Consider the following 11,527-nt stretch of genomic DNA (forward strand, 5'->3'; position numbering starts at 1 on the left):
GGAAAGTTTGGCCTCAGCCCCTTTACATGAAGAAGTGAATTATGCATTTATTCACTCACTTATAGGCAGATCTGTTTCAGATCGGCATCTCATTCATTAGACTCTCACTGCTCTCTCTCTGATCATCCCCAGACTGGACGAGTGGAGGTATCTTAACCCTGCTGTGCATTATGAAGGAGAACAGGTCATTGTGTCAGGTGGAGCAGCTGCCCTGTGCCTGTCTCCTGGACTCGGCCGCTGGCTGCCACTGGAAGACCCACGCACGTAACGGCACGGCTGCTCCGATCAGACACAGAGCCAACGGTGCCGTGGGCGCATTGTGCAACAGTCCCAGCTGCTTGGTTGCCGCCAGGCTGGAGGGTCCCGAGCAGGACTGCCGGGGGCCAAGAAGGGTGCTGGTCACCGGAGGGTCCGGATACTTTGGATTCAGGCTGGGTCAAGCTTTGGCCCGTCAGGGCGTCTCCGTCATACTGTTGGATCTCCACAAGCCACCTTGGGACATCCCGGATGGAGCTGCCTTCTATCAGGTAAAGTGATATTGGGGATTGGAGACGTTGGCTGAATTGAGTTGGGGGGAATCGGGTTGTTGAGGGGCTCTTAGGTAGCCGGCTGTAACAGAAGCAGGTGCCAGGTGCAAAGTACGCAAAGCGAGGCAGGACGACGGCCTCAAGTTTCGACACAAGATTTCATGACTCTTCGCTGACGTGATCAGATGTCAAGGAGAAACCGCTGGGCGACAGGAAAAGGCTGTGAAAGTGTATTTGAAACTAACATGTAAAACAGAAGCTGTACAGTAGTACTTGTGTGATGTCATGTGTTTAAAGCAAATTTATTCATTTTGAACACTTGAATGTGTCTGTAGGTCCAGCTAAATGATCTCTTTTTGAGAGTTTAAGTATACAGCGCTTTTAAAAATAAAGATGTTTAAAGGATTCTTCGCATGCGATGCTGTAGAAGAACCATTTTTGGTTCCATAAAGAAGCATTCAGTCAAAGGTTCTGTAAAGAACCATCTCTTTCTTACTTTTGTATCATCTGAAGAACCTTTTTCATCACAAAGAACCTTTTGTGAAACAGAAAGGTGCTGTTAAAGATTCTTTATGGAATCTAAGAACCTTTTGAAGCACCTGTGTTTAAGAGTATTGGGTTTAAGCATGTTAAAGGTCCAGTGTGTCATTTTTGGGATGATCTATTGATAGAAATGCAATATAATATACATAATTTACCATTTAGACAAAAAAGCTTCTTCTGTGGCATTGTGAAACTCCTTTAAAACCAAAACCACTTAAGAGCTACACCTAAATAATACAGTGATTATGATACAAAAACTAATGCACCACATAGGTGTGCTTTTAGTAAACTTTTCTTTAGGTTTACCTTAAAGTTATCTTAAAATTGCAGTCCCATAATGTTAAAGAAACAGTTCACCCAAAAATGAAAACTCTGTCATTATTTACGCACTCTCTTCTTGTTCCAAATCTGTATTGATTTCTTTGTTCTGATTAACACATAGAAAGATATTTAGAAGAATGCATGTAACCAGTCAGTTATCAGTTCTTGGACCCCATTGACTACCATAGTAGGAAAAAATACAATGGTAGTCAAAAGTAACCCTGATCTGTAAACTGTCATACATTCCTTGAAATATCTTCTTTTGTGTTAAACAGAACAAAAGATTATAAAGTATTTTGCCTTCTATGGGAGCCAATGGTCGCCAAGAACTGTTCGGTTATAAGCATTCTTCCAAATATCTTTCTCCGTGTTCATCAGAACAAAGACATTTATACAGATTTGAAACAACTCGAAGGTGAGTAAATGATGACAGAATTTGTATTGTTGGGTGAACTATCCCTCTAAGAGTCATATTTGGTTATTTTCCATTAGAAGTGTATCTTTATGGTTAAATACGTTAGTGATAACACAGTATTGATTTTATTCATGATTACATTGCCATTATGATGATTTAGTACTTTGTGTGTTTATTTCAAGAATGATATTCGGGATTTCGATGCCTTGTATAAGATCTCTGCAGAAGTGGATGTTGTATTTCACACAGCTTCCTATGGAATGACTGGACCTGAGCAGGTACTGAGATCCACGTCGGCTTTATTGCTGCCTAAATATTACAATGTTACGAGAGCACATGTTAAAATTTACTTTTCACACTGAATATTATTATTCCAATGATATCTTGTCAGTAGTGATACGTTTAAAGATATTTACATCAGAACAGAAGAGTACATGCATTACCAAGCTGGTCAGAATGTGAGTATTTTAATTTAGAGATATACAATTTCTTTGTATTTTTATGAAATAAGAGTACATTATCTGTTGTGTTAGCAAGTCTTAATTTTTTCTCCCCAAAATATGTTGTTCCATGTATTTCCAAGTATCCAAAATTGTTTAAGATGGAAGTAACTCTTACATACAAGGATACGTTTGAGATTAATGTATACAAGCTTAATGGAACACACCAGAACCAGTTTATGACACTCATCGAGTTTACTTGTAAATTACTGACAGGTGTGTTAGGATGTGTTTTGAGATTTTTTAATAAATTGATTTTTTTTTTTAAATAAACAAGCTTTCTATTGATGTATGATTTGTAGGGCAATATCTGGCAGAGATACAACCATTTAAAACTCTGGCATGTGAGAAAAAATCGAATATTAAGAAAACCAATTTTTATATATTAAATTTAAGGAAGGAAATACACAGCATATCTTCATGGAACATGATCTCGCCTTAATATCCTCATGATTCTTGGCACAAAAAATCTATAATTTTGACCCTCACAGTGTATTTTTGCCTTTTACTAAAAATGTTCCCGTGCTTAAGACTGTTTTTGTGATCCAGGGTCAAATAAGTCTGTTGAAAAATAATGTGGTCTGGTCTTGTGTCAGTCGTGTAATGACTTTAATACCAATGTAATTATTCACTGAAAACAATTTAACATCCTCACTTCCTCATTTAAGTTTTCATTACATATGACATTGAAATGTAAATTCTTGTTTGACAGCTGAGAAAGAAGCAGGTTGAATCAGTCAACGTTGGCGGCACAAACAACGTGATAAATGGTGAGCTTCCAGCATTTGTTTGTTAAAGGGACAGTTCACCCAATAATAAAAATTCTGTCATCATTTATTCACCCTCAGATTGTTCCAAACCTTTATAAATGTCTTTGTTCTGCTGAACACAAAGGAAGATATTCTGAAGAATGTCAGTAAGATCTTGACCCACTGACTCTCATAATATTTATTTTCCCTATAGCAGTGAATGGGGGATGATATCTGTTTGGTTACTGACATTCTTACAAATTACTTTCTCTGTGTTCAGCAGAACAAAGAAACGTATACAGCTTCGGAAAAACTGGGGGATGTGTAAATGATGACAACATTTTCATTTTTTGGTGAACTATCACTTTCTTTAAGGCAAAACATTCTTTAAAAGATTTTTTATTTTTACTAATCCAGTGTTGTGAGAATGTTTTCCTTTCAACATTCCTATATTCACAGTCAGGTAAAGCAGACATGTCATGGCTGTATTCTCATGAGCTTTGTGTTTTAGTGTGTACACAGAGGGGTATCTCTAGACTGATCTACACCAGCACAGTGAACGTGACGTTTGCAGGCCGGCCCATTGAGGACGGAGATGAAGATTCAGTTCCCTGCGTGCCACTGGACATGGTGAGAAAACCACAGATGATTTTTTGTGTATTCAAACAGTTTTTACAGTGCTCAAGCTGGTCATCAAAAGACCTCCCTAAGATTTACATTTTGGCAGACGCTTTTAACCAAAGGTATGCATTTTTTTCAATTCATGTGTTCCTTGGGATTCAAACCTGTGACCTTTTGACATGAGTTACTCCCCCTCCCCAAGTCGTTCCAAACCTAATTTACCTGTATAAATACATTTTGTTCGTATAACTTGCTAATAATTATCAGGTCTGATTGTTTTCATTCTTCAATTCTCCGTCCCAGCACATAGATCATTACTCAAGAACTAAATCTATCGCCGACCGGATGGTGCTCGCTGCAGATGGCAGATCAATAAAAGGCAAGAAATGGAAACTCGCTGGTCCCTGAGGTCGACCCTGATATTTTGTACAATAGCAATAAGCGCAAGTGGTATCATGTACCCGGCCAACATCATGTGTGTTCATTGCTAATGAGGTTCTGATGTAACGGTTGCTATGGTAATGACCGAAGCCTGCAACCAAACCCAAGCAGACCTGCTGACACCGGGCTAAATTTAGAGCCAGACTTCACAATGAAACCAAGCGCTGCCGCATGTATTCAGCACTGGAGGGATGGGGGCTTGTTAAAAAATGATGTTTTAGAGACTTTTCAGATGGTTCAATAACAACTGAATTATCAAGTTCAAGTGTATTTAGCCTGTGTACAGATTTCACTGACAAATTACGCATAGATATTTTTTCGTAAACTACCCTGATGCTTATTGTAAACGTGGAAAACAAAACCAGTGTTATAGGTCTTTTTATTTTTTATATCACCTGAAAGCTTTCTAGTGACGTATGGTTTCTTGGGATATGACAATATCTGGCAGAGATACAAGAGTTTAAAACTCTGGAATCTGAGTGTGCAAAAAATCCAAATATTGAGAAAATCGCCTTTGATTAATCAGAGGAGCTGTAGTCTCGCCTAGCCCTAGGAGGCCATATGACTGACAGGAAAAAAAGCAATCACGTTTCTTTTTGTGCCGCGTTATGTTAAGAGGCGTGGAATTGTCCCCGCAGTGCTAGGTAACCTTACAAAGGGTCCTAAAAAAGTGGTACGGTATGCTATTTTGGTACCATTCACATTGAAAACTGAAAGAATTGCATTGCGTAATGAACCGTTCTGAACCATACCGCTCAGTGGAAACGAGGCATATCAGACCGGTGTACATTCACGAACGTATCAAAAGTGAACAGCAACAACATGATATAAGCAGTGTTGGGGAAGCTACTTTGAAACTGTAGTTAGATAAGCTACAAGCTACTCATCAATAAAAGTAGTTAAGTTACAGCTTAGCTACACATTTGAAAAAGCAGTTAGCTACACTACAAGTTACTATAAAAAAGTAGCTAGCTACATTGAAACTACTTTGGTTTTTGGAGTGTCATTGTATATAAAGAATAACTGATTCATTGTAAATTAAAAAATATTTTAAGAAAACAATGTAATACAATACAGTTAGGATTTCAGTGTTGTTTTATTTTGTAAACTACACAGTACGCAAGTTAAAGTTAAACTCAAATTTATCTCAAGTTTGCAAAATGTAGATAATGTGAATTATTAAAACAACAGAAAGAACAAATGTTGGGCCAAATAACTCACCTGCATGTGTTTCCTTAAATTTGTGCTTAAAGTCTTTGATGCAGACTTTTAATTTTTAGTTTTGAAAAGAATACATAAAAACGTGTAACCATTACTGTTTGCATCTTTAAGAGACATGAACTTGGACAAATAAGGCCATGGGCAATTAATCACTGAGGGTCAAGCCAGCCGCCGTTTAGATTTGGATGCGCAGATATTGAGTGGTTTACTGTAAATTCCAGGAATGCTGCTTTTAAAGCTTTATTTAAATGTAGAGGATCCGTGTCTCTTGTCAATAACCTATTTTTAATAAGTAGAAAAAACGGATGGTGGGTTTCAGTTGGGGCCGTCCCGCAATATATGCACACCTTATGGATTGTTTTACTGTACCGTTTTGGAGAAATACAGTTTTCCACTTTAAAAGGCTATAGAAACATTATACATCTTCCGATTCTGAATCTGAAATTCAGTCGACATGCCTTGCTCCATCCTGGATGGATGTGTGTGTGTCAAGTTAACTTCGGCAAATTAACGTAATCATCAGACGCGATCTGAATATTGTGCGCAAGCCGCGAGATGCGTCACAGGACACTAGCTGGCAGTAATGCAAACATTTTCAGTAGTAAGTAAGGTGACGACGCATGTGCTCAGTGTGCTGCACTACTTATTGCTTTAAAGTTCGTCGCAATGGAATGTAGCGAGTAGCGTTTGGGCACGCTACACCGCTACCTGCTTGTAAAAGTATTTAACTACCGGAAAAGCTACACTGTTTTAAAAGTAACTTAACTACCGTCAAGCTACAGAAAAATGTAGTTAAGTTAGTAGCGTCGCTACTTGTAGTTAGCTACTCCCCAACACTGTGCAGTGAACGTCACATACTTTTAAGAAGTAAGCGTTTAGTCGACCGTGATGAATACTTATAGCAACCGGTGTAAACGTCTCCCAGAAATCCTGTGAAATTCAATCAGATTACAACTTTGAACGCACTGAAGTGTTTCCAGAAAAGTGTTTTTTATGCATCAGACAACGGTCTGCGGGAGTTACGTCTGAGACTAGAGACGCTAGCAGGCCGTCCACTCACAAAAATAACGATTTTATACATTTATGGTTGGAAATTTACATAATATCTTCATGGAGCATGATCTTTACTTAATATCCTCATGATTTTGGACATAAAAGAAAAATCAATAATTTTGACCCATACAGTGTATTTTTGGCTTTTACTAAAAAAATGTTCCTTGTTACATAAGATTGGTTTTGTGATTCAAGGTCACATATAGTATATGTATTGTTATGCCAGTAAAGTGCAACTCTTGGATGAAAACTGTGGAAAATTGTTTTACATCGTGCATACACCGGACGCGGCGCGATGCGACGCAACGAAAGATAAAAGAACGCATTAGAACCCACCATAATCTTCATTTTTGTCCACACTGGCTGCGTTACGACAATCCCATTATAACCACGCTTGTGTCGCGCCGGTTGCGTCTGGTGTAGACACGGTTACTGTTACATACACAACATGGCCACTCATGTTAGTATGTTCCAACGTGTGGATATTCTGTTTTGGACTTATCACAACCATTACCAACTTACCATAACCAACTTTACCATTGAGTTTTGTGTGCACTGTGCATTAGAAACAGTCAGTCGCTGTACACTTGTTTACACAATATTTGACCATTCCATCAATAGTTTATGAAAATAATATCAATGCAGACCACAGACAGTTTGTTTTGTATTTAATATTATGGTGTTGTTGTAGGCGGTGGTGTCCTTCACACGTGTGTTCTGCGTCCCTCTGGTATCTACGGTCCTGAAGAGAGAAGACATTTACACAGGGTGATGGTCAGTAAAAGTCGTCCCTCACAGACACACACACATAGAGACAGTTGTACTTGAGTCCAGCCTCAGTGATGCCAGTGTGCCCAGAGCTGTGTAATATTAATGGAGTCTGTGAGAAGCTCCTCTTACAGCCTGTGAATTTATCATCACATGTCTGCTGCACATGCTGTGAAAAAGCCTTTGCAATATAATCAAACTCTGTTTACAGTGACTATTTAAAACAACGATATAAAAACTCACCATAACGTGTTCTCCTCTTTGCACAGGTGAACGTTGAGAGGAGGTTGTTCAGCTTTTGTTTTGGAAACCCTAATGCCAAGATGAACTGGGTGCATGTGGATAATCTTGTGACAGCTCATGTTTTAGCAGCAGAAGGGCTCACGACGGAGAAATCCTTTGTCGCGGTACGTGCAGCACGATCAAGATAAAAAAGATTTTAAAAGCCATCGACTTGATTGGTGTGTTGTTTTTTAGAGCGGACAGGCCTACTTCATCAATGACGGAGAGGCTGTCAATGTCTTTGAATGGTTGACGCCTCTGGTGAGTAACTTTGAAGCATACTTACTCATCCTTATAAATCAGCTGTTGGATGTTTGTAAGAGTCACTACACTTGTGTGTGTGCAGTTTGAAAGGCTGGGCTATGGGCGACCGCTGATTCATCTTCCTGTGTCTCTGGTTTATTCAGCAGGTAGAACGAGATTAAAATGACATTTTGTTGAATACATGGCTGAATTGTGAAATCCTGCTAAATTCACTTTCTCGTGTTCTCCAGCGATCCTTATGGAGCGGCTGCATGTGGCTCTGAGTCCCATTGTGGAAATCCCATTGCTGTTGACAAGAAATGAGGTAAACCTGCTTCCTTCGGCCATTGAATTATTTATGTCTGTTTACACCGAACTTGACGAAGTTTTACCAATCCTAAAAATTAAATTCTTAAAAGTTCACATTTAATAGAGAATTTAGGATGCTTTCGAATTTGTTTCTGTTAAGAAATCATGAGAGCATCACATCACTTGACCTGCATGCAATTGACCAACTTGGATGCAAATGATTCTGGGCAAATGTATTCGTAGTATATTCTTTTTTGTATTGTATTTTATATTTATTTTGTACTTCAATGTGCGTGTGTGTGTGATATGGTCATGGTGTCGTTGCCATGGCAACATTTATATCCTGTGTAGTGTTGCGGCTTAGGTTTCCATCTCCATCTAGTTACAGCTCCTTTCATTCTCCTTTACATGGATAGCGGCGTAACGAGAGATCCAGACGAGAGTCTGTATATGTGGAAGAGGTTTACGCTCAGTGATTCTTAAGGTCTGATAGATCACATGTACATGCCATTGGCACGCTTCATGTGTTTAGCTGCTGTTTGTCACAGAGGATCTTGTGGAAGAGACAGGAGAGGTGTCTACTGGGGCTTGGTCATGCATTAGTCATGAGAAACTCAAGATACGGCCGAAAGGGGTGATTCCGGTCAGATGGCAGCAGGTTTGATGATTGCTCTGTGAATAAAACATGACGCACAAGCTCCTTGCTAGATCTTTGGGCTTGAGATGGACAGCTGAAGTGGCACTGATGAGACACAAGCAGAAAATCACACAATGGCATCACAGTTAGTTTTTGATGAGAATTGTACACTGTTGTAGTTACTTTATATTTACAATCATGCATTTGCCGGATGATTTTATCCAAAGGGACTTTAAGTACATTCAAGGTACACGATTTATCAGTATGTGCGTTCACTTGGGATTCAACTCATGGCCTTTGTGTTGCTAACAAAATGCGTCACTAATTGAGCTACAGGGACACTTATTGTATGTTAAACGTATTCATTTTTTTTTACAATGTTACAAATAGTAGGCTCTTGGCCTACTAGAGCACCACTGGTTCGGTACCCCCATATCTTCACTTGCTAATGCAGACTTATTTACTCGCCACATCCCTACACTCTGCTAATGAACAATGTCTTGTGGTGCCATCCCAAAAAGGGAAAATATCTCTCACGTACCTTCTCTGGATCTGTTCCACATCTGTGGAATGATCTGCCCACTGCTATAAGATCAGCAGATTCTGTAGCCATCTTTAAGAATCGGCTGAACACACATCAGATCAGATTCTCTCTTTTCTACTCTAAGAAAAACCTTGTTTTAGCATATTTTAATGCATTTTTTGTCTCTTAACTTTTTGTTAATTCCGTCTTTTTTAAATTTTGAGTCATCATTCAACGTTTGCCGGAAATATGTATATTTTATAAACAAAAAATATTCAGAAAGTGTCATTTCTTTTTAATTCAATTTGTCTGAAGTTTATCTAGCTCCTAAAGAGACGATGTTTATGTGGTGAAAAGTTCAAATGATCTTGGATACCCCAGCTAACAGGTATGGTTTCGGACATTGGGCTCTAAAAATTCTCTCAATGCTTTAAAAACGTTGCTAAATGTTTCGAAATGTTTCAAAAACATTGACATTAAAAGCCATTCTTATGATGTTGGGTAAGAGACTGTTAAAGTCATTTTATAAAACAGTCCTTAATGGGAATGTTAGCAAAACTTTCTAAAAACATACTTTTGTTACCATGGACGGTATATAATTGTATTGCATGCACAGTGAAAACGTGATCATCATGTTTATCATATTTTATGAATATTCTTTGGGTCACAACATGTTTTTTTTATTAATATCCAGTTAAATAGATTCAGTACAGCACATTATTAAACACTTAAACAAAGCATCTGGAGGTGTCAGCATGAAGGTGAACACAGATCAGTTTTCCCAACAAAAAAAACACAGTCCTTGTCAAAAATTAGCCACACTAAATTACCACAGAACTGATAATGAATACACAAATATTTACAAAAAACGTGTATTCTCCTAGCTCGTTATTAAGCACATTTAGTTATGTAAAATAATGTTGTAATTAAAACACTTAGTACACAAATAAAAACAAAACATTAATAACCACATGCTTTCTCATTGATTGTAAATATATGTGTAGTTGAGTTGTAGACACGAATGTTATGGGTGAATGTTATGTCATGAAATCAATATTCATGAGCTAGTCTGCTATGGTTTTCCTTTGGTCCTGGTGTAGATGCCTGTGTGTTGGGTGAGGGTGTAAGACAGGACCTGTTCTGGCTCCTGCCCAGTGGAGGTTTTCCATCTAGATATCCAATCTGTAGGCTGGTAAGGGGAGAGATACCGTGGGGGCATTTGAGCGTGCCAGGAGAGCACAGGGTACAGAGCGGATTTATATAAAAGTCATGCCAGGTAAACGGAGGTCATCAAAGCCATTAGTAAATGTGTAGGCTTCAGAATCTGGTCCTAATGTCCATCTCTCAGCGATGTGTTCAGCTTCAAGGTGACTGAACCGATTGACCTCTTTTGAAACAGTTCACCCAGATTCACTTGCCTCATAGATGTAAATAGTATTTTTTCTAAGAAACAAATAGCAGATGTTTATAGACTGATACCCGGAGTTACCATTCGCTTCCATTGCATCGGACGATCACAATGAAAGTGAATAGTTACTGACACTATCCGTCCCAACATTCTGGGTTTTGTGCTTTAAAGAAACTTGACTTTCTATCATTTCTAAAGGCTATTGACACTAAAGTAACTGAACAGTGGTCAACTGCATGTCTGTATTTCCCTCAGGTGAGAAACATTGCGGTCAGTCACACCTTTAAAATCGAGAAGGCACGGCGAGACCTGGGCTTCTGTCCTAAGAAGTACAGCCTGACTGACTCGGTGGATCATTACTTGCGGACCCGGCCGCCCCGTCCCACCTCGTCTCTTATTAACACACAATGCCTCCTCCGTCTGCTCCTGCTGCTTGTGTTGGGATTCATCGTCCTGATGCTCTGCTCTGCTGTGTGGTAGTGACCTCCACCACAAACCTCCAGACCGCAAACCTCATCATGACAGCCTTGTTTAGCAGCTGCTGTGATCTTACAGTACACGTAATGCAGTCTTAATTCTTCTAGAGATATCTGGGATCACAGTGGTGATGGACGATACGATGAATATTCACAGGATATTTGTGTGATAGTGATAATATAAATTAAGGAACATTGTGAACCTATCAACAATTTTAGGACACTTTTAGGATTTTTTTCTTATTTCGTATTTCTTTAACGTTGTGTCATTACCAAACTCAAGATCTTTTCTTGTTGAGCAACACATAGGTCCGTGTTGAGTGAATTAAGACATGAGAGCTGTTTGATTTAAACTTCAGTGTTAGAGTTTGTAAGTGCTGTTTATTTCTGTGATTAAGTTCAAATAACACATGCTGTTTCAATGAATTCATTCAAAATTCAAAACTAAATATGTGTGGCGTTTTTCATACATGAAAATGTTAAAAATATA

General features: G+C 38.8%; 1 protein-coding gene across 1 annotated transcript; it reads left to right on the forward strand.

Moving 5' to 3' along the window:
* Positions 1 to 170: 170 nt before the first annotated feature.
* sdr42e2 (short chain dehydrogenase/reductase family 42E, member 2) lies at positions 171 to 11,527 on the forward strand. Its single transcript, XM_056753348.1, has 11 exons — positions 171 to 527; positions 1,989 to 2,084; positions 3,019 to 3,076; positions 3,567 to 3,685; positions 3,980 to 4,055; positions 7,083 to 7,165; positions 7,429 to 7,566; positions 7,637 to 7,702; positions 7,788 to 7,851; positions 7,936 to 8,009; positions 10,817 to 11,527. Exons 1-11 carry the CDS (start codon positions 171 to 173, stop codon positions 11,039 to 11,041), a joined length of 1,356 nt encoding a protein of 451 aa, XP_056609326.1. The 3' UTR covers positions 11,042 to 11,527.

Source organism: Triplophysa dalaica, chromosome 7, assembly GCF_015846415.1.
Source record: "Triplophysa dalaica isolate WHDGS20190420 chromosome 7, ASM1584641v1, whole genome shotgun sequence".
Taxonomy (NCBI): Eukaryota; Metazoa; Chordata; class Actinopteri; order Cypriniformes; family Nemacheilidae; genus Triplophysa; species Triplophysa dalaica.